This window comes from Muscardinus avellanarius, assembly GCF_963383645.1.
Source record: "Muscardinus avellanarius genome assembly, chromosome: 2".
Taxonomy (NCBI): Eukaryota; Metazoa; Chordata; class Mammalia; order Rodentia; family Gliridae; genus Muscardinus; species Muscardinus avellanarius.
This window is the reverse complement of record NC_137787.1, coordinates 8,576,398-8,602,502: the sequence shown is the minus strand read 5'-3', so window position 1 is coordinate 8,602,502 and position 26,105 is coordinate 8,576,398. Positions and strand designations below refer to the sequence as shown.

General features: G+C 52.9%; 1 protein-coding gene across 1 annotated transcript; it reads left to right on the top strand.

Moving 5' to 3' along the window:
- Positions 1 to 8,970: 8,970 nt before the first annotated feature.
- On the top strand, positions 8,971 to 10,407 carry TEX44 (testis expressed 44; the record flags this gene model as incomplete). Its single annotated transcript, XM_080689301.1, has 1 exon — positions 8,971 to 10,407. One exon carries the CDS (start codon positions 8,971 to 8,973, stop codon positions 10,405 to 10,407), a length of 1,437 nt encoding a protein of 478 aa, XP_080545427.1.
- Between the last annotated feature and the right edge of the window lie 15,698 nt (positions 10,408 to 26,105).

Genomic DNA, 26,105 nt, shown 5'->3' with positions numbered 1-26,105 from the left:
AAACTTCTTTAAATCTTCAGCAACTGTCCAAGCTATGCATATTTATTCTTAGCTTAGGACAAGAACCCGCGGTTTTTCTGTTTTTGGTCGTTTGGGGTTTTGTTATGGGTTGGGGGAAAGTGTGTCCGGGACCCTCACAGAGGTTCCTGGGGAACAGTTTCCCCACAACCATATTCTCCCCAAACCATAACAAGTGAGACCCGGTTTCAAAAAAATAAAGAAAAAATAGTGCAGGGGCTGTAGCTCAGAAGTCAAATGCCCCTGGGTTCCATCCCCAGACCCGCAAAAAAAAAAAGAAAAATCTGGGCGTGGTGGCGCACGCTTGTAATCTCAGCTTCTGGAAGGCTGAGACAGGAGGATTGCAATTCACAGACAGCCTCAGCTACTACTTAGTGAGGCTTTATGCAACTCAGTGAGACCTTTCAAAATAAAGATTAAAGCCCGGTGTGCTGCCGGGCGTGGTGGCGCACGCTTGTAATCCCCGCGCTTGGGAGGCGGAGACAGGAGGATCGCGCAGGCAGGAGGATCGCGCAGGTTCGAAGCCAGCCGTGCTGGCATAAGAGACCCTGTTTCAAAAATATAAAATAGGTCTGGGAGTGTAGCCCGGAGGTAGAAGGGCTTCCAGGAACCCCAGTACCACCAAAAAAAAAAAAAAAAAAAAAAAAAAAGCCCGGTGTGGTGGCGCACCCTTGTAATTCCAGCATTCGGGAGGCTGAGACGGGAGGATTGCGGTTCGCGGACAGCCTTAGCTATTTAGTGAGGCCCTTTGCAACTCAGTGAAACCGGTTTCAAAATAAAGAATAAAAAAAAATAGGGCAGGGGGTGTAGCTCGGAGGTCAAATGCCCCTGAGTTTCATCCCCAGACCTGCAAAAAAAAAAAAAATTAATAAAAAATTTAAAAATAAAGAATAAAAAATAGGGCTGGGGATGTAGCTTGGAGGTAGAAAGCCCCTGGGTTCCATCCTCAGTACTACCAAAAAGAAAAAAACAAAAGAAAAAAAGAAAAAAGAAAAAAAAAAGTTATCGCTGGGCGTGGTGGCGCACGCTTGTAATCCCCGTGCTTAAAAGGCGGAGACTGGAGGATCACGCAGGTTCGAAGCCAGCCGTGCTGCTGTAAGAGACCCTGTTTCAAAAATATAAAAAATAGGTCTGGGAGTGTAGCCCAGAGGTTGAAGGGCTTCTAGGAACCCCAGTACTACCAAAAAAAAAAAAAAAAGTTATCAAAAAAAACCACCAAAATTTTCCAAGTCAATTAATCCTACTGTCCAAAGGCAATCTTGTCTTTATATCTTCTATTTTTTTTACTACTAGGATATTTGAACATTTTTCCATATTAAATGGCTATCTAGTTTCTTTGGTGAATAGGCTACTTCTGTCCTTTGAATACTGTTTTTGGCCATTTAATGAGGCCATCATCTGTCTAGGATCTTTTTTATTTTCTTATTTTTTGGTACTTGGGATTAAATTCAGGAGCTTTCTATCTCTGAGAGATATCCCCAGCCTTATTTTTCTATCTCTGAGAGATATCCCCAGCCTTATTTTTTTATTTGGAAGCAGGACCTCCCTAAATTGCTGAGGCCTCATGAAGCTGCTGAGTCTAGCCTTGAAATCTGTGGTCCTCCTGTGGTCCTCCTGTCGCTGCCTCTCAAGTCCTGGGGTTACAGGTGTGCACCACCACGCCTGGCTTTTGTGGGTTTCCTATATCATATACACATGAACCCTTTGTGCTATCTATAGTGATAAGTTGGGTCCTGCACTCATGTGACTTTGTGTCACATGACCTCTGCAGGGCAAGGGAGGGGCTGAAACCCCCGTGAGAATTGGGCGTTCCCGCGAGTAAACCCCCATCTCGCGAGATGCATACCTTGAAAAGGAGAGCCCGCGTCCTCTAGCTTCGGACAGGCGCGCGGGCCCCACGGTGCCTCGCCCTGATCCCCGGGAGAGCCGTGCCATTAAAACTTTACATGCCACGTGTACCGGACCTCTCTCGTGTTTTTCACACTCCGCTGTACGCACATTATTTTTATTTTACTCGCATTTAATTTTTTATTTTACTTATCATTTGGTGCCGAACCGGGAGAACTCTTGGGTCCCTCCCCATTTTTTTCTTTTTTTTTCTTTTTTTCTCTTTTTCTTTTTACTCTCTTTTTGAGCCCCGGACTCTCCGACCCGCCAGCAGCTCGACTGTGAGGTCCCACACCAGCGCTCCGCTTGCAGGCGTTGCTCCCGCCACTGCCGCCGCTGCCGCCCCGTGCCTGCCCGGACCGTAAGCCTTCTTCCCCAGCCCCGCGCTCTCCAGGAGAGCCGGCGGCCTTCTTCCCGCCCCGGGCTCTGCTGAGAGTCCGCGGCCATCTTTCCGGCCCCGAGCTCTGCTGAGAGCTCACAGCCATCTTTTCGGCCCCGCGCTCTGCTGAGAGCCGGTGGCCATCTTTCTGATCTCGCGCTCTGCTGAGAGTCTGCGGCCATCTTTCCAGCTCCGCGCTCTGCTGAGAGCTCGCGGCCATCTTTTCGGTCCCGCGCTCTGCTGAGAGCCGGTGACCATCTTTTCCCGCCCATGTGCTCTCTTCCGGAGCGCCGGCGGCCATCTTCCGTGGCCACCACCGCCGGGGCGTGCAGGCTCCACCGGCCGCCAGGCTGCTAGTTCCACCCGCCCGGAGCCAGGCTCCTTGGGTGATGCTGGCACCTGTTCTACTTGCTGACCTCCTGCACGGGCCAGGACCTCTGCCTGCTGCTTGGACCTCCTAAAACCGCCGTTCCCGCCTGCCCACGCCGCCCACCGCTGGAATGGGACCGCGCTGCCCACGGACTGCGCCACGCTGCGTGCCTATGTCTTCTCCGCGCCTGGCGTTGCTTAGACCCGCCTGCCGGGGCCGCCTGCCTCCTCCATCTAGGCGGCCGCCACTCTGCTAAACAGCCCCCAGCCCGCCAAGTCCAGCCCGCGCTCCAGCTGGTTCCTCCACTCGGACTCGCGCCCTGGCGCCCTTCACCCTGTGCCCGCCCACCCCCGCTGCCTGGGCCTGGCCATTCCGGTAAGCAGCCACATGGAATTACTGGGGGAGGGGGTCGCCAGCTTTAGCCTGCCATCTTGGACACGTGGAATCACTGGGGGGCCGCCATCTTGGCCCCACCATCTTTAACCCCTCCCACCTCATGGCCTCACTGGAGGCCTCGTCATCCTTAACCCCTCCCACCTCATGGCCTCACTGGAGGCCTCGCCATCCTTAACCCCTCCCACCTCATGGCCTCACTGGAGGCCTCGCCATCCTTAACCCCTCCCACCTCATGGCCTCACTGGAGGCCTCGCCATCTTTAATCCCTCCCACTTTCCACTCCTAACCAATCCTAGGAGTCGGCGGCCATCTTTCCGGCCCGAGCCAGGCAGCTTGGCACCTGCTCTGCCTGCCAACCGCCTGCACGGGCCAGGACCTCTGCCTGCCGCTTGGACCTCCTAAAGCACCGTTCCAGCTCGGCGCTCCAGTCACCGCCAGGACCTCTGGCCGATTTGCCCCGCCCGCCCCGAGCCAGGCTCATTGGGCGGCGCACAGCCGGCTTCGGTGTCCGCCACAGTCACCCGCGCCAGGCGTAGCTCTACTTGCTGCTGCTGCTCCGTTTCACCCGCCCAAGCCAGGCTCACTGGCGGTGCTCCTCGGGGCCCAGCCTCAGCGACTGCCACGTGCCTGGAAGCCATTTTGTCTCCACGCCGCGGGCCCGGCAAGCCATGCCGCCTGCGCACCCCCACTGATCCTGCCTGCGCCAGCCGCCAGTGCCGTCCACACCAGCCACCGGCATCCACACGCCCCAGCTCCACCACGCTCCCAGCAGCTTCTCAGCGCTTCTGTCGCAGCCAGCGCTGGCTGGCAACACTTCACTCCGGTAAACTGCCTCCTTCCCTTGGTTAGCGGGTTCCGGACTTGGGTCTTCCGGTCCACTGGGACCCAAAAATCCAAGCGCTTGGTGACCCATTGTCCCCCGGTCCACTGGGACCACCCTGCAGATGACCAGGTCATCCTCCGGTTTTGAGAAGGAATGAAGACGTTCTTCCCTATCTCTTAACCTCTGTTTCCGAACGATTGAGCAGGGAAATTGGGGACGCCCATTTCCTGTTCTTCGTTTCCGCCCGCGAACCAATTATGGGGAGTCGAACCTTTATACTAGCAGATGCCCTGAGAGCCTGTCTGCCTTGATACGAGTTGGGAAATAGGTTGCGGTGGCCCAGGAATAGTTAGGAACTTTTATAAGCGGTCTGGTATCCCTCCAAATGCTCTCCCCCATCAGCTTCCATTTATTTTCCCGCCAGCTGCCATTTTGTGATGGCGCGTAGTCACTGCCTGGTGATGTCACAGTCACCATCTTGGCCTGCGCCAGACTGCAATTTTGCTGGGTGGCCCGCTCGGGCGCGCCCTAGGTGCTGCGGGAAACGACAGGCCGGGGCTGGGGCGACACTCTCTGTCTGCCCGTGCGGAGTCCGCGTTGCCATTCTTACTGGACACCTGTCTCAGGACGTGCTCTTTGTGAGTATAGGTCCGTCGCAGCTGACAGAACCTTAACATAGCATCTAAGTTTTAATTCCAGAGAGAAACAGGCGGAAATGGAGCATACACTCCGACTTTGCCAAAAAGCAGATCCCTGGTAGCTGCCCTTCGGCTGGCGGTGGCGGCTCAGCCCCCTGGAGCGCCACCTAGGTGTGGAGGACTGCAACAACAACTACCTCCAGGAGCCTGCCTCAAGTGGGGCAAAGCCACGCCTACCAATCAGACTGTGCCCGGCGTGTGGCCAGGAGGGCCACTGGAACAGTGCCCTTGGAAAAGGGTGAGCCCCAGGTGCCTCAACACAGGGGGAGCACCTTTCCAGACCAGGCCCCGCCGCTGGCCCTACTCAGCCTGGCTGAAGACTGATGGCTCCTGGATCCCTCAACCTCCATCCTCTTTGCCAGCTCAGGGTAGCTCTCCAGGTACTGAGTAAGCCAGTCTCCTTTTTGGTCGCCTGCTCAATCTCATGATTTGTTTTTTTCTTTAATAGCCCTTGCCTGTTCAAGCCTCCTCAAGCGCACATCACTAAGCTGTCCAGGGTAACCTCCAATTCGCACTGCAGCTATGCACCCACCTGCACCCCCTTCTGGGGGACTGGACTCCCGACTCCTCCCGGCCTGGGGCCCCTGACGACGCCCCTTGACAGCAGGAAGAAGCTAGAGGGTCCAACGTCATCCATTATCCCTACCATCAAAAGGCCGGAATGTTAAGTTGGGTCCTGCACTCATGTGACTTTGTGTCACATGACCTCTGCAGGGCAAGGGAGGGGCTGAAACCCCCGCGAGAATTGGGCGTTCCCGCGAGTAAAACCCCCATCTCGCGAGATGCATGCCTTTAAAAGGAGAGCCCGCGTCCTCAAGCTTCGGACAGGCGCGCGGGCCCCACGGTGCCTCGCCCTGATCCCCGGGAGAGCCGTGCCATTAAAACTTTACATGCCATGTGTACCGGACCTCTCTCGTGTTTTTCACACTCCGCCGTACGCACATTATTTTTATTTTACTCGCATTTAATTTTTTATTTTACTTATCATATAGGAATTTTTTTTTCTAGGTTTATGATTTGGTCGTAAACATTGGGGGTGGAACCCAGGGACTTTTCTACCTCTGGGCTACGCTCCCAGACCTATTTTATTTTATTTGGAAACAGGGTCTCACTAAGTTGCTTAGACCCTCACTGAGCTGAGGCTGGCTTCGAACCTGCGCGATCCTCCTGTCTCAGCCTCCCAAGCGCGGGGATTACAAGCGTGCGCCACCACGCCCGGCTGGTCTTAAAATTTTTAATGTTTTAAAGCTATGTCTATTTTCCCCTTTGCTATTTCTTTACTGGCTTTTACATTTACAGTATCCTTTTCCTCCCCCAAATTAAATGTTCAATATCTTCTCTCCTCTCTCTCTCTCTCTCTCTCTCTCTCTCTCTCTCTCTCTCATTCTCTCATACTGGGGATCAAACCCAGGAATCCTACCTCTGAGCTACATCCCCAGCCCTTTTTATTTTTTTATTTTGAAACAGGGTCTCCCTTAGCTGCTGAGGCTAGCCTCCAACCTGCAATCCTCCTGTCTCAGCCTCCTGAGTACAGGGGTCCCCCAACCTGCATGGCTCTGATCCTTCTAGTGCCTGTCTTCTCTCTCTCCTCTCTTACTCCAGTCTATCTGGAAGTGAAAGTGAGACGCTAACTCCGTGTTTTCCAAGCACTTAACCAGTCACCCAGCACCACTCTGAGACTCAGCCCTCCACTGGCCCTCTAGGCCCCAGGGGCAGTCCTCTGAACTGGGCCCTTACGCAAAAGCATTAGCAAACTGGCTGCCGTATTTGTTCTTATGCTGGAAGCCAGGGCTTTATCTTGGAGAGCATTATTTATCTATCTATCTATCTATCTATCTATCTATCTATCTATCTATTGGCGGTACTGGGGATGGAACCCAGGGGCATTCTACCTCTGAGCTACACCCCCAGCCCTATTTTTTTTTTCAGGGTCTGGGGAAAGAACCCGGAGGCATTTGACCTCCGAGCTACACCCCCTGCCCTATTTTTTATTCTTTATATTGAAACCGGGTCTCACTGAGTTGCAGAGGGTCTCACTAAGTAGCTGAGGCTGTCCGCGAACCACGATCCTCCGGTCTCAGCCTCCTGAATGCTGGGATTACAAACCTGTGTCACCATGCCCGGTTTTATTCTTTATTTTGAAACAGGGTCTCACTAAGTTGCAGAGGGCTTCACTAAGTAGCTGAGGCTGTCCACAAACCGCAATCCTCTGGTCTCAGCCTCCAAAGTACTGGGATTACAAGCGTGCGCCACCAAGCCCGGCTTACCTTGGAGAGTTAATGCAAACACCTTGAATGTTCTCTAGAGCTATCCGTCCTCCCCAGTCCCATGGGCTCTGCTCCAGGCAGGCTTGACCTCTCCCCTGCTCAGTGCAGCCCAGCCTCAGCCTGGCTGGCCGCCTCCAGCACCCATACTTCCCAGGGGCCTCACAGTCCTGTCTGTCCTCACTTGCTCCTGCACAGCAAGCGGGGTCTACTCAGCCCCTTCCAGACAAAGGCGCTCGGAGTACACCGGCTGGAGGCTAACACCCGCCTTTGTGAACTGAGAACACCTTTCGGGGCCAGCGCCCACCCCATGGGGCTCATTAAACGGTTTCTTCCAAACAAACCCAGTGTCTGGTCTAAGTGGAATTCCCGTGCCACCTGCTCCTGCAGCCGGGGTTTCTCCAGTTTAGTTTCTCAAATATTCAGGAAACAGGAGTTCAGGGAACGCTTAGAATCAGGAGTCCTGGCCTTAGAGTGCTGATACTGAAAAGCTGCCTGGAGCACCTGGAGGGACAGCCAGTCCCATGCCTCGGGCTCCTGGGCCTCCCCACGTCCCCCCGAGTGTCTCAGTGACAGGCCAGGCTGGGCCTGTGCACTGCCCACCGTGGGGTGGGGGTGGCCATGGGGGCACACAGGAAGGGACAGCAAAGCCCTGGAAAGCACCAGGTCCAAGCACCCAGGAGTGGAGCACAGGGGCCAGACCCCACCCACCGTGGCCCCGGTTAACAGCACCCATCACAGCAGGGGGGAGAGACAGTGCCACGGGCACTGAGGGGCGCACCCTGACGGGCCACGGGCCTGCGGGAGCGAGCTCTGAGCTGCTCCCAAGGGCCTCTCGTCCTTGACAGCAGGGCCTGGGCTTCCTCATCTGTAGCAGAATCGGCACCGAGAGCTGTGAGGATTAAAAAGGACGTTGTGCGAGCACGCTGAAGACTCCATACTGGGCCAGCATCACGGGGGCCCCGACAGCCTCCTGGGACTTGACTGTGACTTGACTGTGGTGATTATCTAATGTACACAAACCACGAAGCCCCATGCCTTAAATATATACAGTTAAGCTGTGCATGGTGGTGGCACACACTTGTAATCCCAATACTTGGAGGCTGAGACAGAAGGATCACAGGTTCTAAGCCAGCCTCGGCAACTAAGCAAGGCTTTCGGCAACCTAGTGGGACCCTGTTTCCAAATAAGAAACAAAACCAGGTTGGGAGTATAGCTCAGAGGTAGAATGCCTTTGGGTTCCATCATTAGTATAAAAAAGTGTATACTATATATATTACACACACATAGTTTTTTTTTTTTTTTTTTCCAGTACTGGGGATGGAACCCGGGGCATTCTACCTCTGAGCTCCACCCCCAGACCTACTTTTTAGTCTTTATTTTGAAACAGGGGCTCACTGGCTTGCAAAGGGCCTAAGTAGCTGAGGCTGTCTGCAAACAGCGATCCTCCTGTCTCAGCCTCCCAAATGCTGGATTGCAAGCGTGCACCACTGTGCTTGGCTTCCACCACCTTAACAAGGTGATAAGCACAAGTGTGTTTGTCTGGGTATATGCTCCTCTCAGGACACCCAGAGCCTGCAGACTTTTAGCTCTCTGCACCTCCCGCCAAGCCCTGCTGAGCTGGGAGAAGATGGATCTTGTCTGTCCTGTGTCCTTGTCTGTCTGACAGCCATGACCAGGATCTGCTCAGGCCCTTACCTTGCTCCAGCCCTTTTTCTCTGCTGCTAGAAATAGATTCCCTGCAGGAAGACCAGCTAAATCAGGGTCCAACGGCACCCATGTGGACAAAGAGAGGGTGGGAGGGATCCCTGATTAATACTGATACTAACTCAACATCCGCGGCCCTTCTCACTTGCCCAAGTGACAGCCTTCATGACTCCTTGTGGCCCTGTGGCTGCACCTGTAAACACGCCTCCACCCTTTGAGAGACCTGTGTCTTTCCCTACAAACCTGCCAACTTGCCTATAAACCCCCACAGCCTCTGTCCACTAGGGGAGACTCAAGACCCTGGTGCTGCTGGGGCCTGTGACATCAGCGGCCACCCACAGTCCCCTGTGACCTAGCCACCTGGACAGCTCAGCCCAGCAGAGCCGCCAGCACCACCTCTAACCACCACACAGTGGCAGGGGGCCTAGATGAACACCGTGCCCTTGGGAGAGGCCAAAGCCACCAGTGACCCCCCAGATGGCCCTTCCACAGCCTCCCCGGGCAAGGAGGACAGCAACGGGCCTGGGGGAGGCTCAGCAGGAGGGTCCCAAGGTCAGGTGCCGCCCCCTGCAGATGTCTCCGCAGAGCCTCCTGCAGCCTCCACCGAATCACAAGCCGTAGGTCAGGCCCCCTTCAAGATGGCCACCCAGGAGGCCGAGCCAACCTCGGGAGACAAGGATCAGCGTGAAGCAGCCCCCGACCACAGCCAGGAGAAGCAGGAAGAGGTAACGGCTCTGCTGCCCCAAGGCCCGGGTATCCTGCAGGTGTTCGTGAGTCCCCAAAACCGAGAGCTGGACCCAGGGGCTCCGGAGGCAAGGGTCACCCAGGGCCACATGGCTTTCGTAGATGATTCCGAGGATCGGGAGGACATACCACCAAAAGCAAGTGTTTCCAAAAGGCAGCTGGGATTTCCTGTGTCTTCCCCGAGTGGGGAGGCGCCGCCCGCCATGGGTGCTGCCAGCCCGCCCGGCGCCCCCGAGGAGAGGCGGGTCCCTCCGGCCGACTTCACCATCATCCTCCCCGACATGGCCAAGCGCAAAGCCGAGGGGCCCCGGGCGGCGGCGGCGGATCCGGCCGATGGCCCCAGGACCTCGCAGGCGCGCTCCTCCCCTCGGACTCCGGCGGGCGGTGCTCCCACCTCGCCCTCGCCGGGTCAGCCGGGCGGTGCTCCCACCTCGCCCTCGCCGGGTCAGCCGGGCGGTGCTCCCACCTCGCCCTCGGGACAGCCGGGCGGTGCTCCCACCTCGCCCTCGCCGGGTCAGCCGGGCGGTGCTCCCACCTCGCCCTCGGGACAGCCGGGCGGTGCTCCCACCTCGCCCTCGGGACAGCCGGGCGGTGCTCCCACCTCGCCCTCGCTGGGTCAGCCGGGCGGTGCTCCCACCTCGCCCTCGGGACAGCCGGGCGGTGCTCCCACCTCGCCCTCGGGCGCCGAGGCCCGGGGCCGGAGGCTTCTGGACCCCGACCTGTACGCGTCCGACGAGGACCACGACTACATGCGCTCCATGACCAGCCTGCTGGGCGGCGGCGAGGGCTCCCTGAGCGCCCTGGCCGACGTCCTGGTGTGGTCCGACACCACCATGGGCATGGGCGTGGCGGTGGGCTGCCTGGCCTCGGGCCGCAGCTCGCCGACCGAGCTGCTGCGCAGCGAGGGCCCCGGCCTGCGCTCGGTGTCCAGCATCCTGGGCAGCGCCGGCTCGGCCTTCTCCTCGGGGCTGGCGGCGGGCACCGGCTCGGCCCTGCGCTGCGTCACCCTGGCGCTGGAGTCGGCGGAGCGCAGGACGGTGGAGGGCGTGCGCTCGGCCGTGCGCTACCTGACCAGCCGCCTGCCCCCCCGACGGCCCCCGGCTGGCCGCGACGCGGACTAGACCCCTGCCCGCCGGCGCACGGGGCCCAGCAGCCCCCGCGGTGGCCCCTGACCACTCCAGCCCCAATGGCTCCCCTGGTCACCAGTAAACCACCACGAGCGTTTATTTTCTAAGCGCCAGCCACATCCCTTGTCCCTCTGGGGAGTGTGTGTGTGTGTGTGTGTGTGTGTGTGTGTGTGTGTGTGTGTTGCAGTAGGGGGATGGAACCCAGGGGCATTCAACCTCCAAGCTATACCCCCAACCCTTATTTCTTATTCTTTATTTTGAAAAAGGGTCTCACTAAATTATGGAGGGCTTCACTAGGTAGCTAAGGCTGACCACAAACCTATGATCCTCCTGTCTCAGCCTCCCAAGTTCTGGGATTACAAGCATACACCGTCACACCTGGTTTATATTTCTATTTTAACCACAGGCATGGTGGCTCATGCTTGTAATCCAGGACTTGGTAGACTGAGACAGGAGGATTGCATGTTCAAAGCCAGCATCAGCGATTTAACGAGGTCCTCCACAACTTAGTGAGACCCTGTTTCAAAATCAAGAGAGAAAGCTGGGTGTGATGGTGCACCCAGCATCCGGGAGGCTGAGACAGGAGCATCGCAGTTCACAGGCAGCCTCAGCTACTTAGCGAGGCCCTTTGCAACTCAGTAAGACCCTTTTGCTAAGTAAAGGATAAAAACTAGGGCTGGGGGTATAACTCGGAGGTAGAATGCCCCTGGGTTCAATCATCAGTACCACACCAAAAAAAAAAAAAAAAAAATCAAAAGATAAAACCAGGTGTGGTGGCACACACCTGTAATCCAACTACTTGGGAGGCTGAGACAGGAGGATCACAGGTTCCAGGACAGTGTCAGCAAGTAGAGACTCTCATCAACCTAGTAAGACCCTGTTTCAAAAGAAAAATAAGATAGGGCTGGGCATGTAGCTCAGAGGTAGAATGTCCAAAATGGCACTGGGGATGGAAACCAGGGGCAAGCTACACCATCAGTCCTATTTTATTTTCCTTTTGAAACAGGGTCTCACTAAGTTGGTGAGAGCCTCACAACTTCCTGAGGCTGTCCTCCACCAGCGATCCTCCTGTCTCAGCCTCCCAAGTACTGGGATTACAGGTGTGCACCACCATGCCTGACGCATTGGCAGTGATTTGCGTTGGGGCTTCGCGGTTGACAGAGGAGAAACCTGCCAGGGCAGCAGCTTGGTGTCGTGGTGTACAGAGGGATGGCGGTGGAGGCCACTCTGTGGAGGGCTGGTCCAGGCTCAGGGAACTGGAGAGGACATGAGGAGGGTGGGAAAGGATTCGATGGGGTGTTCGCTTTTAGGCATGTTGGACTGGAGGTTAATCTGGGTTCCTTAGCTCATCTCCTGTCGGTCCTTTGTGTGGTCAGGGGAGGGTGCGGAACCCAGGGGCATTCTACCACTCTTGAATATGCCAGGAGCTTTATATTCAGTTTGTTATTAGTTTTTATCTTGAGACAGGGTCTCAGTTGTCAGGCCAGCCCTGAACTTGTGATCCTCCTGCCTCAGCCTCCGGAGCCGCTGGGATGATAGGTGTGCGCCTACTCCACCTCTGTTGGTCCCTGATGTTGAAAGAAACAGGCTAGCTCACTTTTTTACCACCGAAGTGTTTACCAGGGGCTCATAATGGCACCCGGAAGTCATGGTTACTCAATAAGGACAGAGCCCATGCCCAACTCAGGGGCAAGCTGTCAAGCCCAGCTACCCATCCTCACCTTAAAACTGTGGACATCATTCCCCATTGGTTGCCTTTACCACACTGGTCCTTACCATTGGATGACTTAGCAGGTGCTACCCTGCAGGCCAGCCAATCCTGTGTCAGCTGCAGGACCTTCCCACTCCCTGGTCCTCTCCTTTCTGCTGTGGGATAAACCGTTGTGTTGGCAAACCCACCTGGCAATGCATCCTCCCCAAGGGTGGCCCCAGGCATCCTGGTGCCAGGAGTCCAATAAGGAGAGAAAGAGGTGCATCTCAGCTTGGGCTAAGATGGCTGAGGGAGAAATGAGAGAGAAGAAAACCCCTAAACAGAAGCTTGGGGACAGGCCCCATCTCATAGCAAGAGAAGAAGTCATTCATAAGGTCACAGGTTTGAGGTTAGCCTCAGCTACTAAAGCCCCCCCATGACTTTTGAGACCCTGTTTCAAAATAATAAAAAACAGGGCTGGGGGTATAGCTTGGAGGTGGAATACCCCTGGGTTCAATTACCAGTACCACATACAACAAAATTAAAAATGGGCTAGAGGTGTAGAAATAGAATGCCCCTGGGTTCAATTCTCAGTAGGAGGGATGAACAGGTGATAAGGGAGGGGGCCAGGCGTGGTGGCACACGCTTATAATCCCAGCATTTAGGAGGCTGGGACAGGAGGATTGTGATTCGAGGACAGCCTCAGCTAATACTTAGTGAGGCCCTTTGCAACTCAAGGAGACTCTGTTTTAAGATAAATTAAAAAAAAAAAAATAGGGCTAGAGGTGTAGCTTGGAGGTAGAATGCCTTGGGTTCCATCCCCAGTATCACACACACACACACACACACACACACACACACACACACACAGGAAGGGAGCAGGGAGTGGTGACCAAGTGGGAGGAGTGATCCAGCCGTCAAGGCTGAGATAGGAGGATACAGGTTTGAGATCAGCCTCAATGACTTAGGGAGACGCCCTGTCCCCAGCAACTTATCCAGAACCTGTTTCAAAATAGTGTTGGGAGTGTGTCTTTTATCAGCAGAAGCCCCAGTACCCACACCCCAAAAGAATGAGCACTGTTGAGAATATCGGGGAGGCTGGACGCAGGGCCTCTCGGGTGTGGAGAACTAAGGCAAGACAAAGTTAATAAATTCACCCCACAGAGCCGGGCGCCCCCTCGATGAGCCAGGGCGCCTGCAGCCCAGCACCATGTCATTTACATGTTGGGGACATCTGACTACACACGATGAGCCACGGCGCCTGCAGCCCAGCACCATGTATCTTACATGTTGGGGACATCGGACTACACACGCCTTTCCCTGGGATGGTTTTTGGGTTGTGATCTGTCAGGACAATGGCCATTAAATATAGATCCTGCTGAAATGGTCATTTAGGCCGGGCCAAGAGTCAGCCGGACTGTGGTCTGAGCCCGGCAGGGCCCTGTCTAAGGCACACACGAGTCCTGGCAGACGCTAGGAGGAAAACCAGCCCAGGGTGTGGCGGGTGCTGAACTGGGCTGTGCGGTCCTCATCAGTGAAGGCCTTGTTCCCAGCTGCTGAAGCGCCACCTCGCCCAGCCCTGCTGTCCCCTCAAAGTCCGCGCTTCTCCTTGGGTCCACTCTGGCCACCTCCTCCTTTTCCCCAGGCGCAAGCCCCAAGAAACATCCTGGACACCAGACCCTGGTCCGGAGCCCACATCTGGGCAACCACGGTTACTAGCTTTTCCCATCTGAAGTTGTGTGTGTGTGTGTGTGTGTGTGTGTGTGTGTGTGTGTGTCTGTCTGTCTGTCTGTCTGTCTGTCTGAGAGAGAGAAAGGAAGACCCACAAATTCAAGAGATGAAAAAGTTTGAAAGATCTGGTATAAAAAAACATAGGCCAGACATGGTGGCGCACGCTTGTAATCCCAGCACTGGGGAGGCTGAGACAGGAGGATTGCACAGGTTCGAAGCCAGCCTCAGCTACTTAGTGAGGCTCTCAGCAACTTAGTGAGACCCTGTTTACAAATAAAGTATAAAGTAGGTCTTGGAGTATAGCCTGGAGGTAGAAAGCCCCTGGGTTCCACATCCAGTACCACACACACACACACACACACACAATATATATATATATATGCCAGGCAGGGTGGTGCATGCCTGTAATCTGAGTACTTGAGAGGCTGAGACCAGAGGATTGGAGGTTCAAGGACAACCTCAGCAATTAGTGAGACTCTTATCAACCTAGCAAGATACTGTTTCAAAACAAAAAGCTAAAATAGGGCTAAGGGTGTTGTAGCCTGGAGGTAGAATGCCCCTGGGCTCAATCCCCAACACACACACACACACACACACACACACACACACACACACACACATAAATCTCTTTTTTGTAAGAAAATTTAGGAATCTGAGGTCACTAGCCAGACATGGTAGTGCACACTTGTAATCCCAGCTTTTGGGAGGCTGAGACAGGAGGATCACGGTTTGTGATCAGCCTTAGCTACTTAGGTCCTCTACAACTAAGTAAGACCCTGTTTCAAAAGAAATAATAATTTAAAAAAAATAGGGCTGGGAGTATAGCTTGGAAGTAGAATGAATGCCCCTGGGTTCCATTCCCAGTACAGAAAGAAAGAAAGAAAGAAAGAAAGAAAGAAAGAAAGAAAGAAAGAAAGAAGGAAAGAAAGAAAGAGAAAGTAAGTTGTCAGTTTAAGACTGGTTAAAAATAAAATGAAAACCAGCGGAGCATGGTGGTGTGTGTCTGATTTCAATACTTGGGAAGCTGATGTAGGGGTGCTGGAAAGCGGGCTGGAAGAAGTGCTTTCCCCCCAGTATTAGAAGTTAACTAGAGAAGTCTTCTTCCATATTAGGATTAGAAATAAGGTATTAAAATATAGAGTTAAGATAGAGAAGTAAGGTAGGATTGGAAATAGAATGGAGATCCATAAGCCCAGCTGCCCAGGTTGCAGGATTCAAGGACGAGGGTAGGGGACCCACAAGGTCAAAGCCTCTAATCTCCAGCTTGCCGGCCAAGGTCTCTTTGTAAATGGGACCCCATCCCCATATCTCTCGGCAAACAAGGCCAGGCTAATCTACTCTCCAGGCAGATTCTTCAGTGCAGAGATAAGCCTGGCCCAGCCAAGGTGTGTGGGAAAGGCAGAGCAGGCTCTGACGTGTGTGGATGCATGTTTTAAAATTATTGGTTGTACTTGTTTGTCCTTGTATCTGATTGGTTGTATTCTAAGGTTGGCGGGCTCGAACTTTTGGCGGTCTCTGATGTGTGTAACCACTCCCTTGTGTGTAACCACTCCCTCCTAGGGTTATAAAATTCAGAGCGTGGAGTGGGGAGGGGTTGAACCTCGACCATTTAGTGTCTTGGTCTCGACCCCTGGCTAGCTGGGACAGAGCTGCAGCACAATAAACCTCGCTTGCATTTTACATCTCTTGTGAGTCCTTCGATATTTGGGTTGGTGGGCAATTCTTGGACCCTTCAGCTGAGACAGGAGGATCACAGGTTTAATGACAGCCTCTGCAACTAGACTCTCAGAAATCTGTTTCATAACAAAAAATAAGCCAAGTGTGGTGGCGCACGCTTGTAATTCCAGTACTTGGGAGGCTGAGACAGAGGAGGATCACAAGTTTACAGCCAGCCTCAGCTACTTAGTGAGACCTTCAGCAATTTAGTGAGACCCTGTTTCAAAATGAAAAATAGGGCTAGGGGTGTAGCTCAGAGGTAGAATTCCCCTGGGTTCAATCCTCACTTCTGCAAAAAAAAGCCAGGTGGATGAATAAAATAAAGAATAAACTGGGCTTAAGGATTAGAGGTTCAAGGACAGCCTCAGCAGGTAGTGAGATTCTCATCAACCTAGTAAGACCCTGCTTCAAATTAAAAATAAAAAAATAGGGCTGGGGATGTAGCTCAGAGGCAGAATGCCTTAGGCTCATCCCAGTATCACACACACAAAAAAAAGGGGGGGCTGGGAATATATCTCAGAGATAGAATCCCTTTGCATCAATCCCAAGTACCCAAAACAGCCCAAATTTTTATCAATGTTTTTACTGTGTTGTTGGGAAGGACAGTGTACCAGTATTGGGGATAGCCTAGGAAGATTTGAGAAAGCTATGATTATTAATATATTTCAGAAATTGGGTGAGGGGCAAATCTGTGCAAGGACTTGGTTTCTGCCTAAAAGCAGGCAACTATTCCAATGTAAATTAACCTAGCTAAAGGTGATTAACAGGTCAATAGGAGAGGAGAACTAGGCCTGTCTCTATCTAAAGACAGGTCTACATGATAAGCCAGCTAAGAGGGTAGGAGGGTCGACCTTCATGAAAGGAGACACCTTGCCACACCTTGCTGGGGGAGGTACCTTACAGGGTAAGGGGAGGTACCTTACAGGGACGTTTACTACTTCAGAATTATGCAAACAAGATGGAGGTCATGGGTATAAAAATTCCTGTCCACGAGCTGTATCTTGGGAGTGATGAGTTGGCCCGGGCCACCCTCCCCCCTCATGCCATTTTGGCATGGGGCTGTAACTATTTTCTGTATTTCTATTTTCTGTATTTCTTTCTTTTTAATAAACTTCTTTAAATCTTCAGCAACTGTCCAAGCTATGCATATTTATTCTTAGCTTAGGACAAGAACCCGCGGTTTTTCTGTTTTTGGTCGTTTGTGGTTTTGTTATGGGTTGGGGGACAGTGTGTCCAGGACCCTCGCAGAGGTTCCTGGGGAACAGTTTCCCCACAGCCATATTCTCCCAAACCATAACAGACGGTATTTTTGTTCGGTTCGTGGTCATGTGGCTAGTTGGTCAGAATCACCACGTGACAGGGTTGAGGTTCTAGGACTTAGCAGTGTCTCTCTAAAGCAAAGTGATGGTGGATGAGGGCAGTTCCCAAGGAAGATGTCATCATGGGTAATGGCAAACTCAGTTCTTAAATACACATTTACATATTTAAATGCTTATTTATTTATTCATTTATTGGGCTACTGGGATTGAACCCAGGGGTGCTCTACCTCTGAGCTATACCCCTAGCCCTATATTTTTTCAATGATTTTGCAGAACAAAGAGTTGAACCTGGGGGCATTCTACCTCCAAGCTACACCCCTAGTCCTATTTTTTCTTCTTTTTTTAATAGTATAGGGGATGGAACCCAGGAGCATTCTGAGCTACACCTCCCACCCTCAGCACTATTTTTTTTTGTGTGTGTGGTACTGGGGGTGGAACCCAGGGGCTTTCTACCTCTGGGCTATACTCCCAGCTCTATTTTATATTTTATTTGGAAACAGGGTCTCACTAAGTTGCTGAGAGCCTCACTAAGTAAATGAGGCTGGCTTTGAGCCTATGTGATCCTCCTGTCTCAGCCTCCCAAGCGATAACAAACAACCATGCCCAGCTCTTTATTTTGAAACAGGACCTCACAAAATTGCAGCAAAGGGCCTCACTAAGTAGCTGAGGCTGTCCCGGAACCCCCAAATGCTGGGATTACAAGTGTGCGCCACCACGCCCGGCTCCAATTTTATTTTTATTTTGAAATAGAGTCTTAGTACTTGCTGAGACAGGAGAATCAGCAACTTAGTGAGACCCTGTTTCAAAATAAAATATAAAAATAGGTCTGGAGGTGTAGCACTGAGGTAGAAGGCCCCTGGGTTCCATCCCCAGTACCACACACACACACACAAAAAAAAAGAAGAAATAAAAAAATAAAAATAAACTACCTCAGCAAGGAAAGGTTCCCATTTTGGGATTAAAAGCCTGTGCCACCACGCCTGGCTCTCATTTGCATATTTAAATGAATGTTTATTTATTTATTGTATTACTGGGGTTGAACCAGGGGCATTCTACTCCAAGCTATACCTCCAGACTTTATTTTTATTTACTTATTTATTTATGGTACTGGGGGCAGAACCCAGGGGCTTTTCTACCTCCAGGATATACTCCCAGACCTATTTTTATATTTTATTTTGAAACAAGTTCTCACTAAGCTGCTGAGAGCCTCACTAAGTAGCTGAGGCTGGCTTTGAACCTGTGTGATCCTCCTGTCTCAGCCTCCCAAGTGCTGGGATTACAAGCGTGCCCACCACGCCCGGCTTTATTTTTTGTTTTGAATCACAGTCTCACTAGGTTGCTAAGAGTTTCCTTAAACTGTTTCAAATCTGTGATTCTCCTATCTCTGCCTCTCAAGTACTGGGATTACAGGAGTGTACCACCTAAAAAAACAAAACAAAAATTTTAACGAAAGAAGGGAAACTGAGTGTGGTGGCACAGGCCTGTAATCCTAGTACTTTGGACGCTGAAACAGAATTGTGGATCAAGGCCAGCCTCAGCAACTTATCAAGACCCTCAGCAACTTAGTGAGACCTTATTTAAAAAAAAAAAAGCCCGGCATGGTAATGCTTGCTTGTATCCCAGTTCTTGGAAGGCTGACAGAAGAGGATCACAGGTTCCCAGACAGACAGATACTTAGTGAGGCCTTCCGCAACTCAGTGAGACTGTTTCAAAATAAATAGGGCTGGGTGTGTCACTTGGAGGTAGAAATGACTCTAGGTTCAACCTCCAGTACCCCCCCCAAAAAAAAGGAACCTTTCCTGACTAAGAGGTAGTTGTTATATTTTGTGTGTGTGTGTGTGTGTGTGTGTGTGTGTGTGTGTGTGTGTGTGTGCATGTGTATTGATGGAACCCAGGGTCCTTCTACCTCAGTGCTATACCTCCAGACTTATTTTTATATTTTATTTGGAAAATGCGTCTCACTAAATTGCTGAGAGCCTCACTAAGTAGCTGAGGCTGGCTTCGAACCTGCAATCCTCCTGATTCAGCGTCCTAAACACTGGGATTACAAGTGTGCGGCACCACGACCGGCCAGGTAGTTGTATGTCTTAGACCCATTGGATCTTCTCCGCCTCCTTCTTTGTAGTACCAGGGACATTCTACCCCTGAGCTCCCCCCCACCCCCCACCCCCCACCCCCCCCCCCCCCGCCACGTATTTGAAACAAGGTCTCACTAAGTTGCAGAGGGTCTAAGTATCGAGGCTGGCTGCGAACCGCGATCCCCGCCTCAGCCTCCCAAATGCTGGGATTACAAGCGTGCACCACCATACCCGGCTTCATTTTTATTTATTTATTTTGAGTGGTACTGGGGATTTCACCCAGAGGCATTCGACCTTTGAGCTACATCTCCAGCCCTATATTTTACTTTTTTATTTTTATTTTTTGTGTGGTACTGGGGTTCCTGGAAGCCCTTCTACCTCCGGGCTACACTCCCAGACCTATTTTTACATTTTATATTTGGAAACAGGGTCTCCTAAGCCAGCGCGCCCGGCTGGCTTCGAACCTGCGCGATTCCCCTGTCTGCCTCCCAAGCGCGGGGATGACAAGCGTGCGCCACCACGCCCGGCTACTCCTTATTTTGAAACAGGGTCTCACTAAGTTCCGGGGTTGGGGGTGCTCATGAAGTGGCTGAGGCTGGCTGCAAACCTGCGATCCTCCGGTCTCAGCCTCCCAAGTGCTGGGACTACAAACCTGCGCTACGCCAGGCTATCCCTGAAATTTAAATGTCCACCACTGAGGAAATAGGATTCACCTAAAAATCTGGTTTGGCCGCTAAACTGCTGTATCTTATTAGTAATTTTCAAAATACAGCCTTGGGTGTCGGGTGTCGGTGAGGCAAACCCCCCCACATGTGGCCTTCCACAAGGAACTTGCAGGAGACAGGCCAGGTTCCTCCAGAAGAGGGTAGGATGGGGCGGCGGCCCCTCCTGGGGTTCTGGGGTGGTCTCGGGCCTGGGCCCAGCAGGCAGGAGTCCTAAGAACAAAGCCCACCGTGTCCACTGGTCGCAGAGCCTGAGCCGGCCGAGCCCGCAGCCCCGTCCGCGGCCCAGGTGGCCAGGCCCCCGGGCTGGAGGAGGGCGCAGGCCCCGCGTCTCCTCCCCGGCGGGTGGCCCAGCGCAGGTCCCCGGGTGTCGGGGAGGGAAGCCGACGGCCCGAGCTGCACCTGCTCGGGGTGAGCCGGGCTGGGGAGCCCCTGAGGCCGGAGGGGAGCCCGGGGAGCCTGATGGGTGGCGTGGCGCGAACCAAGGCCTGCGTCCGCCAGAGCGATGCGGCCGGCGGCGGGGGGCGCGCCGGGCACAGGGCAGCCCCGGGCCGGGCGGGGCCGGGCGGCGGCTCCTCCGGGTGCTCGCGGCCGCGGGAGGGCAGGGCGCCCGGGAAGGCGGCCACCGCCCCGCCCCGCCCCTCCGTCTCCTAGGCGACGGTGACCTCAGCGCCCGCGCGGGGGAGCCTGCGCCGGTTGCTACGCAACGGCCCGGTGACGTCAGTCAATTGAGCTTGGTTCCCTAGGCAACTTGGCCGGGCCGCCGGGCCGGGAACTATTTGCGTCGGTCCCCAGAGGGGCCGCGGAGCCTGGGGCGGCGCAGCCGAGGCGGGCGGGGACACAGAGGCCTTTCACCCCCCCGGCGCCCCGCTCGTCCCTCCCTCGTGCCCCGGAGGCCCCGACCGCTCGGCTTTGTCCTGTTTCTAGACGCGGGCCTGCGTAAGCCCTTGAAGAAAGGGGCTTGTGTTCGCGCGGCCCGGCCCCCGCCGCACCCTCCCCGGCGCACAGTAGGCGCTCAGCACCGCGCCTGGGACTGAGGACGCCTCGCCCTTGTCAGAGCCCGGCCGGGCTCGGAGGCCCAGCACCCACCTGCCTTGGTCCCCTGGTGAGCAGATGGCCGCAGGACTTTTGGGCCACAGTGCAAAAGTAAAACAATCCCCGGATACAGAAAGGACGAAGGACCGTGTAGGAAACAGCCAACCCAGCCCACCGAGGGGGAACTGCGAGAGGGAGAAGGCGATACACACGTGGGTAAACTGAGGCAGGCGACGGCAGTCAGGGTGATAAGGTTCAGGCTTCAAACGAGGGGGAATAGCCAGGGGCGTGGCAGCGCTCGAGTGTAATCCCAGCGCTTGGGAGGTGGAGACGGGAGGATCGCACAGGTTCAAAGCCAGCCTCAGCTACTTAGTGAGGCTCTCAGCAACATAGACTCCATTTCCAAATAAAATATAATATAGGTCTGGGAGTGTAGCCCAGAGGTAGAGGCCCCTGGGTTCCATCCCCAGTACCACAATAAATAAATAAATAAGGAGGAATAAGACAGGACAGGAACACAAAGCGTGACCTGAATTGGGGCCTGAGCTGGCCGAGGCCTGCTGGTGGCTCAAGATGGGAAACTGAGATGAAGTCTCTCCTGGCCTCTTCCAGGCTCCTCCTGGGACGACGTCACCACAGGTCCCCACCATCTGCCTGCAGGGAGCCACCCCCCACCCCAGGGTGATGGTTCTAGCACCAACATCCAGTCCAGTTGTGGGCTGAGCAGCCAGGCCGCACGCTGGCCCTGGACCAGGGCTCTGAGTGCAGGAGGCACTGGCGTCTCTCTCTGAGAGCAGTTCTGGGCTTTCCAGAGCCTCAGAGGATCTGCAGCGGGGACAAGTCTCAACCTGCACCCCCTCCTTCCCTCTGATCCATGTTTCTGATACAAAGACCCTGAGGCTCAGGTGTTTCAGGACAGCTCTGAGGCTGCACCTGGACCCACCCAGGTTCCCCAGACTGTCCCAGACAAGCCTTCAGAAACCAGCCCTGAAGAACAAATGAAAATTCAAGGCCCCTTCTTAAAAAATGATTAAGAATTTCAAGCCAGGTGCGGTAGCATGTGCCTTAAACCCAACTCCTCTGAGCTGAGGCAGGAGGATGGCTTGAGCCCAGATGCTGGAGGCCAGCCCGTGGGACAGAGCGAGACTCCCATCGCATAAATACCATAATCTGAAGATGGTGGCGGGAAAGTATTAAACTACAGAGCGGGACATGGTGGTGCGCGTCTAATCCTAGTACTTGGGAGCTCACACAGGAAGATCACAGCTTCAAAGCCAGCCTCAGCAGTTTAGTGAGCCCATTCCAAAATAACGTTTAAAAAGCCGGGTGTGGTGGCTTACTCTTGTACTCTGAAGCATCTGGGAGGAGGTTCAAGGACAGCCTCGGCTACTGCTTAGTGACCTTTGCGATTCAATGAGGCCCTGTTTCAAAATAAAGGTTGAATGCTCCTGGGTTCCATCCCCAGACCTAAAAAAGAAGAAAAAAAAGAAAGAAAGAAAGAAAAGAAAAGGAGCCTTGCAGCATGGCGGCGCACACTTGTAATCTGAGCATTCCGGAGGCTGAGAACGGAGGATCGCGGTTCGAAGACAGCCTCAGCTACTGAGTGAGGCCCTTCGCAACTTAGTGAGACCGTTTCAAATAAGGAATAAAAAATAGGCCCGGCGTGATGGCGCATGCTTGTAAATCCCCGCATTTGGGAGGTGGAGACAGAGGACCCGTGCAGTTCGAAGCCAGCTGTGCTGGCTTAAGAGAACTTGTTTGCAAATAAAAAGTATAAAATAGGTCTGAGAGTGTAGCCCGGAAGTAGAAGGGCTTCCAGGGACCCCAGTTAACACCAGAAAAAAATAAAATAAAATAAACGAATAAAAAATAGGGCAGAGGGTGTAGCTCGAAGGTCGAAAGCCCCTGGGTTCCATCCCCAGACCCGCAGAAAGAAAGAAAGAAAGAAAGAAAGAAAGAAAGAGAAAGAAAGAAAGAAATAGAGAAATGGAGAAAATACAAGGAGAACTACCAAACTAGGACTGGGACTCTATGGCTGCTCAGGTCACAAGCTCATGAAACTGGCCGGGATGGACACCCAGGCAGCCACCTTCCCTTCCTGGACACGGTCCGCCTTGCTCCTCTCAGTCCATCTGCGGGCCTCTCCCTGTGCTGCTCCTGGCCACTGCTGGGGAGACTGTCCTGACCCCTCACACCACACAGTCTCCACTCCCGGGGGGTCCTCAGAGGTCACTAGACAGCACATGGGGAGGTGCGCACAGCACACAAGACTTCCTGAAATGCTTCCAGAAACCCCATCTGCAGAGGCTGGCTCTCCACCCTCCCCTAGAAGGGAATTCGCTCTTGAAGAGAAGGTAGGAGGAGCATGCGCATAAGTAGAATGTGAAGCAGGCTGCTGATTGGTGCAAACCTGACCTGGACCAACATTAGAACAACCTATAAGAAAACCTCAGAGCCAGGTGTGGTGGTACACATCCGTAATCCCAGTACTTGGGAGGTTGAGACAGGAAGTTCACAGATTCGAGGATAGTCTAAAAACTCAGTGAGGCTCACATCAATTTAGCAAGACCCTGTTTCTAAATTAAAAATAAAATAAAATAAAATAAAATAAAACCGGGCATGGTGGCACACGCTTGTAATCCCCACGCTTGGGAGGCTGAGACAGGAGGATGCACAGGTTCGAAGCCAGCCTCAGCTACTTAGTGAGGCTCTCAGCAACTTAGTGAAACCCTGTTTCCAAATAAAACATAAAATAGGTCTGGGAGTATAGCCCGGAGGTAGAAAGCCTCTGGGTTCTACTCCTTTTTTTGGTTTCCACCAAAAAAATATAATAATAATAATAATAATAATAATAATAATAATAATAAATAAAATAAGAGTATAGCTCAGAGGTAGAATGCTCCTGGGTTCAATCCTCAGCACCACAAACAAAACAAAACAAACAAACAAACAAAAAAACCCATGTCAGCAGAGGATGGTAGTAGAAACACCTGCAACCCTGATACTTAAGAGGCCTAGATGGGAGTATTGCAGGTTTGAGGCCAGTGTCAGCAACTTAGACTCTCAGCAACCTGGTGAGACCTATTAAAGAGACCTACTTAAAAAAAAAAAAAAAAAAAAAAAAAAAAGGCTGGGAGCTGGGCATGGTGGAACATGCTTCGGGGAAACTGAGACAGGAGGACTGCAGATTCAAGACCAGTCTCAGTCGGGCATGGCGGTCCATACTTGTAATCCTGGCATTTGGGAGGCTGAGACAGGAGTATCACAGTTCATGGACAGCCTCAGCTACTTACTGAGGTCCTTTGCAACTTAGACTGTTTCAAAAAATAAACAATAAAAAATAGGGCTAGGGGTGTGACTCAAAGGTAGAATCCCCTGGGTTCAATCCCCGGTACCACGCACACACACACAAAACGTTAAAAGGGCTGGGGGTATAGCTCAGAGGTAGGATGCCCCTGACTTCAATCCCTATTACCATACACACAAATAAAAATGGGTAGCAGGAGTGATGTGTGCCTGTATGCCTCCACCATCTTGTATGACTACAATGCACCAATTAAAAAATATTTTTTTAATTTTTAAATTTTAAATTTTTTATTTTTTATTTTTTGCAGTCCTGGGGATGGAACACAGGGGCATTCTACCTCCCAGCTGCACCCCAGCCCTATTTTTTATTCTTTCCTTTGAAACAGAGGCAAAGGACTGAGGTTGGCCTCAAACCGCAATCCTCCTGTCTCAATCTCCCAAATACTGAGATTACAAGCATGTGCCACCACGCCTGGCTCCAATAAAAAATAAAAAAACTTTTAAAAGTTTTTTTTTTTAACTTTTAAAGGGGGGGGCAGGGATGTAACTCGTCAGAAAGAAACCCCACAAGTCAAGGTTCTGTTTGGTCTCCTAAGGTCTACATCACACCCCGTTTCCACCTCATTCTGCCCCCAGCTTGTCTCCCCCCGCCACCCTGCCCAGGCAGCCTGCTGCCCTGCCAGGCTCTGCTGGGCCTGCTCAGCCCTGCACCCTCTTCAGCTTAGGGAATCGCACCTCCCATTCAAGTGATCCCACGATGTGCACACAGGGCTGTGCTAACCAGATCCCCCGCAGGACTGATAGAGACTCAGCACCCAGTGCTGCTGGCCACAGAGAAGATGGCCCTCAGCCCTCAGCTCCCTTCCAGGGAGGATGCCCCGGGCTTCCATCTCCAGTACCAAATAAGAAGTTGCTGAGGCTGGTCTGAAAGCTTCGATCCCCCTATCTCAGCCTCCTAAGTGTGGGGATAACTGTCTTGCACGACCACGCCTGCCCAGCGTCCGGGGTCCAGGGTAGGTCTCAGCAGCACAGACGGGGATCATCACCTGTTTCAAGCAACACTGGCACCAGAAGGAACATGGATCCATTACACTGAGCAGTTTCAGAGGCATTTCTGGAACTGCTGTGAGGCCTGTTCTGTTTGATTGATTGTTTGTTTGTTTGTTTGTTTTGACAGTATTGGGGATGGAACCCAGGGCATTGTACCTCTGAGCTACACCCCCAGCCCTATTTTTTATTTTTATTTTTTTAATTTTTGCGGTACTGGGGGATGGAACCCAGGGGCATTCTACTTCTGAGCTACACCCCCTGCCCTATTTTTTCTTATTTTGAAACAGGGTCTCACTTAGTTGCAGAGGGCCTCACTAAGTAGCTGAGGCTGGCTGCGAACCACGATTCTCCTGTCTCAGCCTCCACCACGCCCGGCTCTTTATTCTATTATTTATTTATTTATTTATTTATTTATTTATTTATTTATTTTATTTGGTGGTACTGGGGGTGGCCCAAAGGCTTTCTACCTCCTGGCTATACTCCCAGACCTATTTTATACTTTTTTTGGAAACAGTGTCTCACTAAGTTGTTGAGATCCTCACTCAGTAGCTGAGGCTGGCTTCAAGCTGGTGTAATCCTCCTGTCTCAGCCTCCCAAGTACTGGGATTACAGGCTTTTATTCTTTATTTTGAAACAGGGTGTCACTGCGTTGCAGAAGGCCTCACTAAGTAACCGAGGCTGTCCACAAACCACGATCCTCCTGTCTCAGCCTCCTGAATGCTGGGATTACAAGTGTGCACCACCACACCCGGTGCCTATTTTAACCTGGGCAACATCCCAGCTGCTGCTTAGGGGTGGAGCCCAAACCTTGGACGGAGGTGGTCCCCACACTGCCTTGTGCCGAGTAGATGCTCAGTGAACATTTTCCATTGGCTGGCCCTTGTGTTTCTGAAGACCCTGAGCCTCGCTTCTCAGGTGTGGTCCTCACACTTAACACCAGCACTACTGGGGGGCCTTTAGGGAACGCAAGGTCAATGTAGAATCCACACCCCACCCAGAACTGCTTGGGAGGCCGAGACCAGAAGATTGCAGGTTCCCTGCCAGC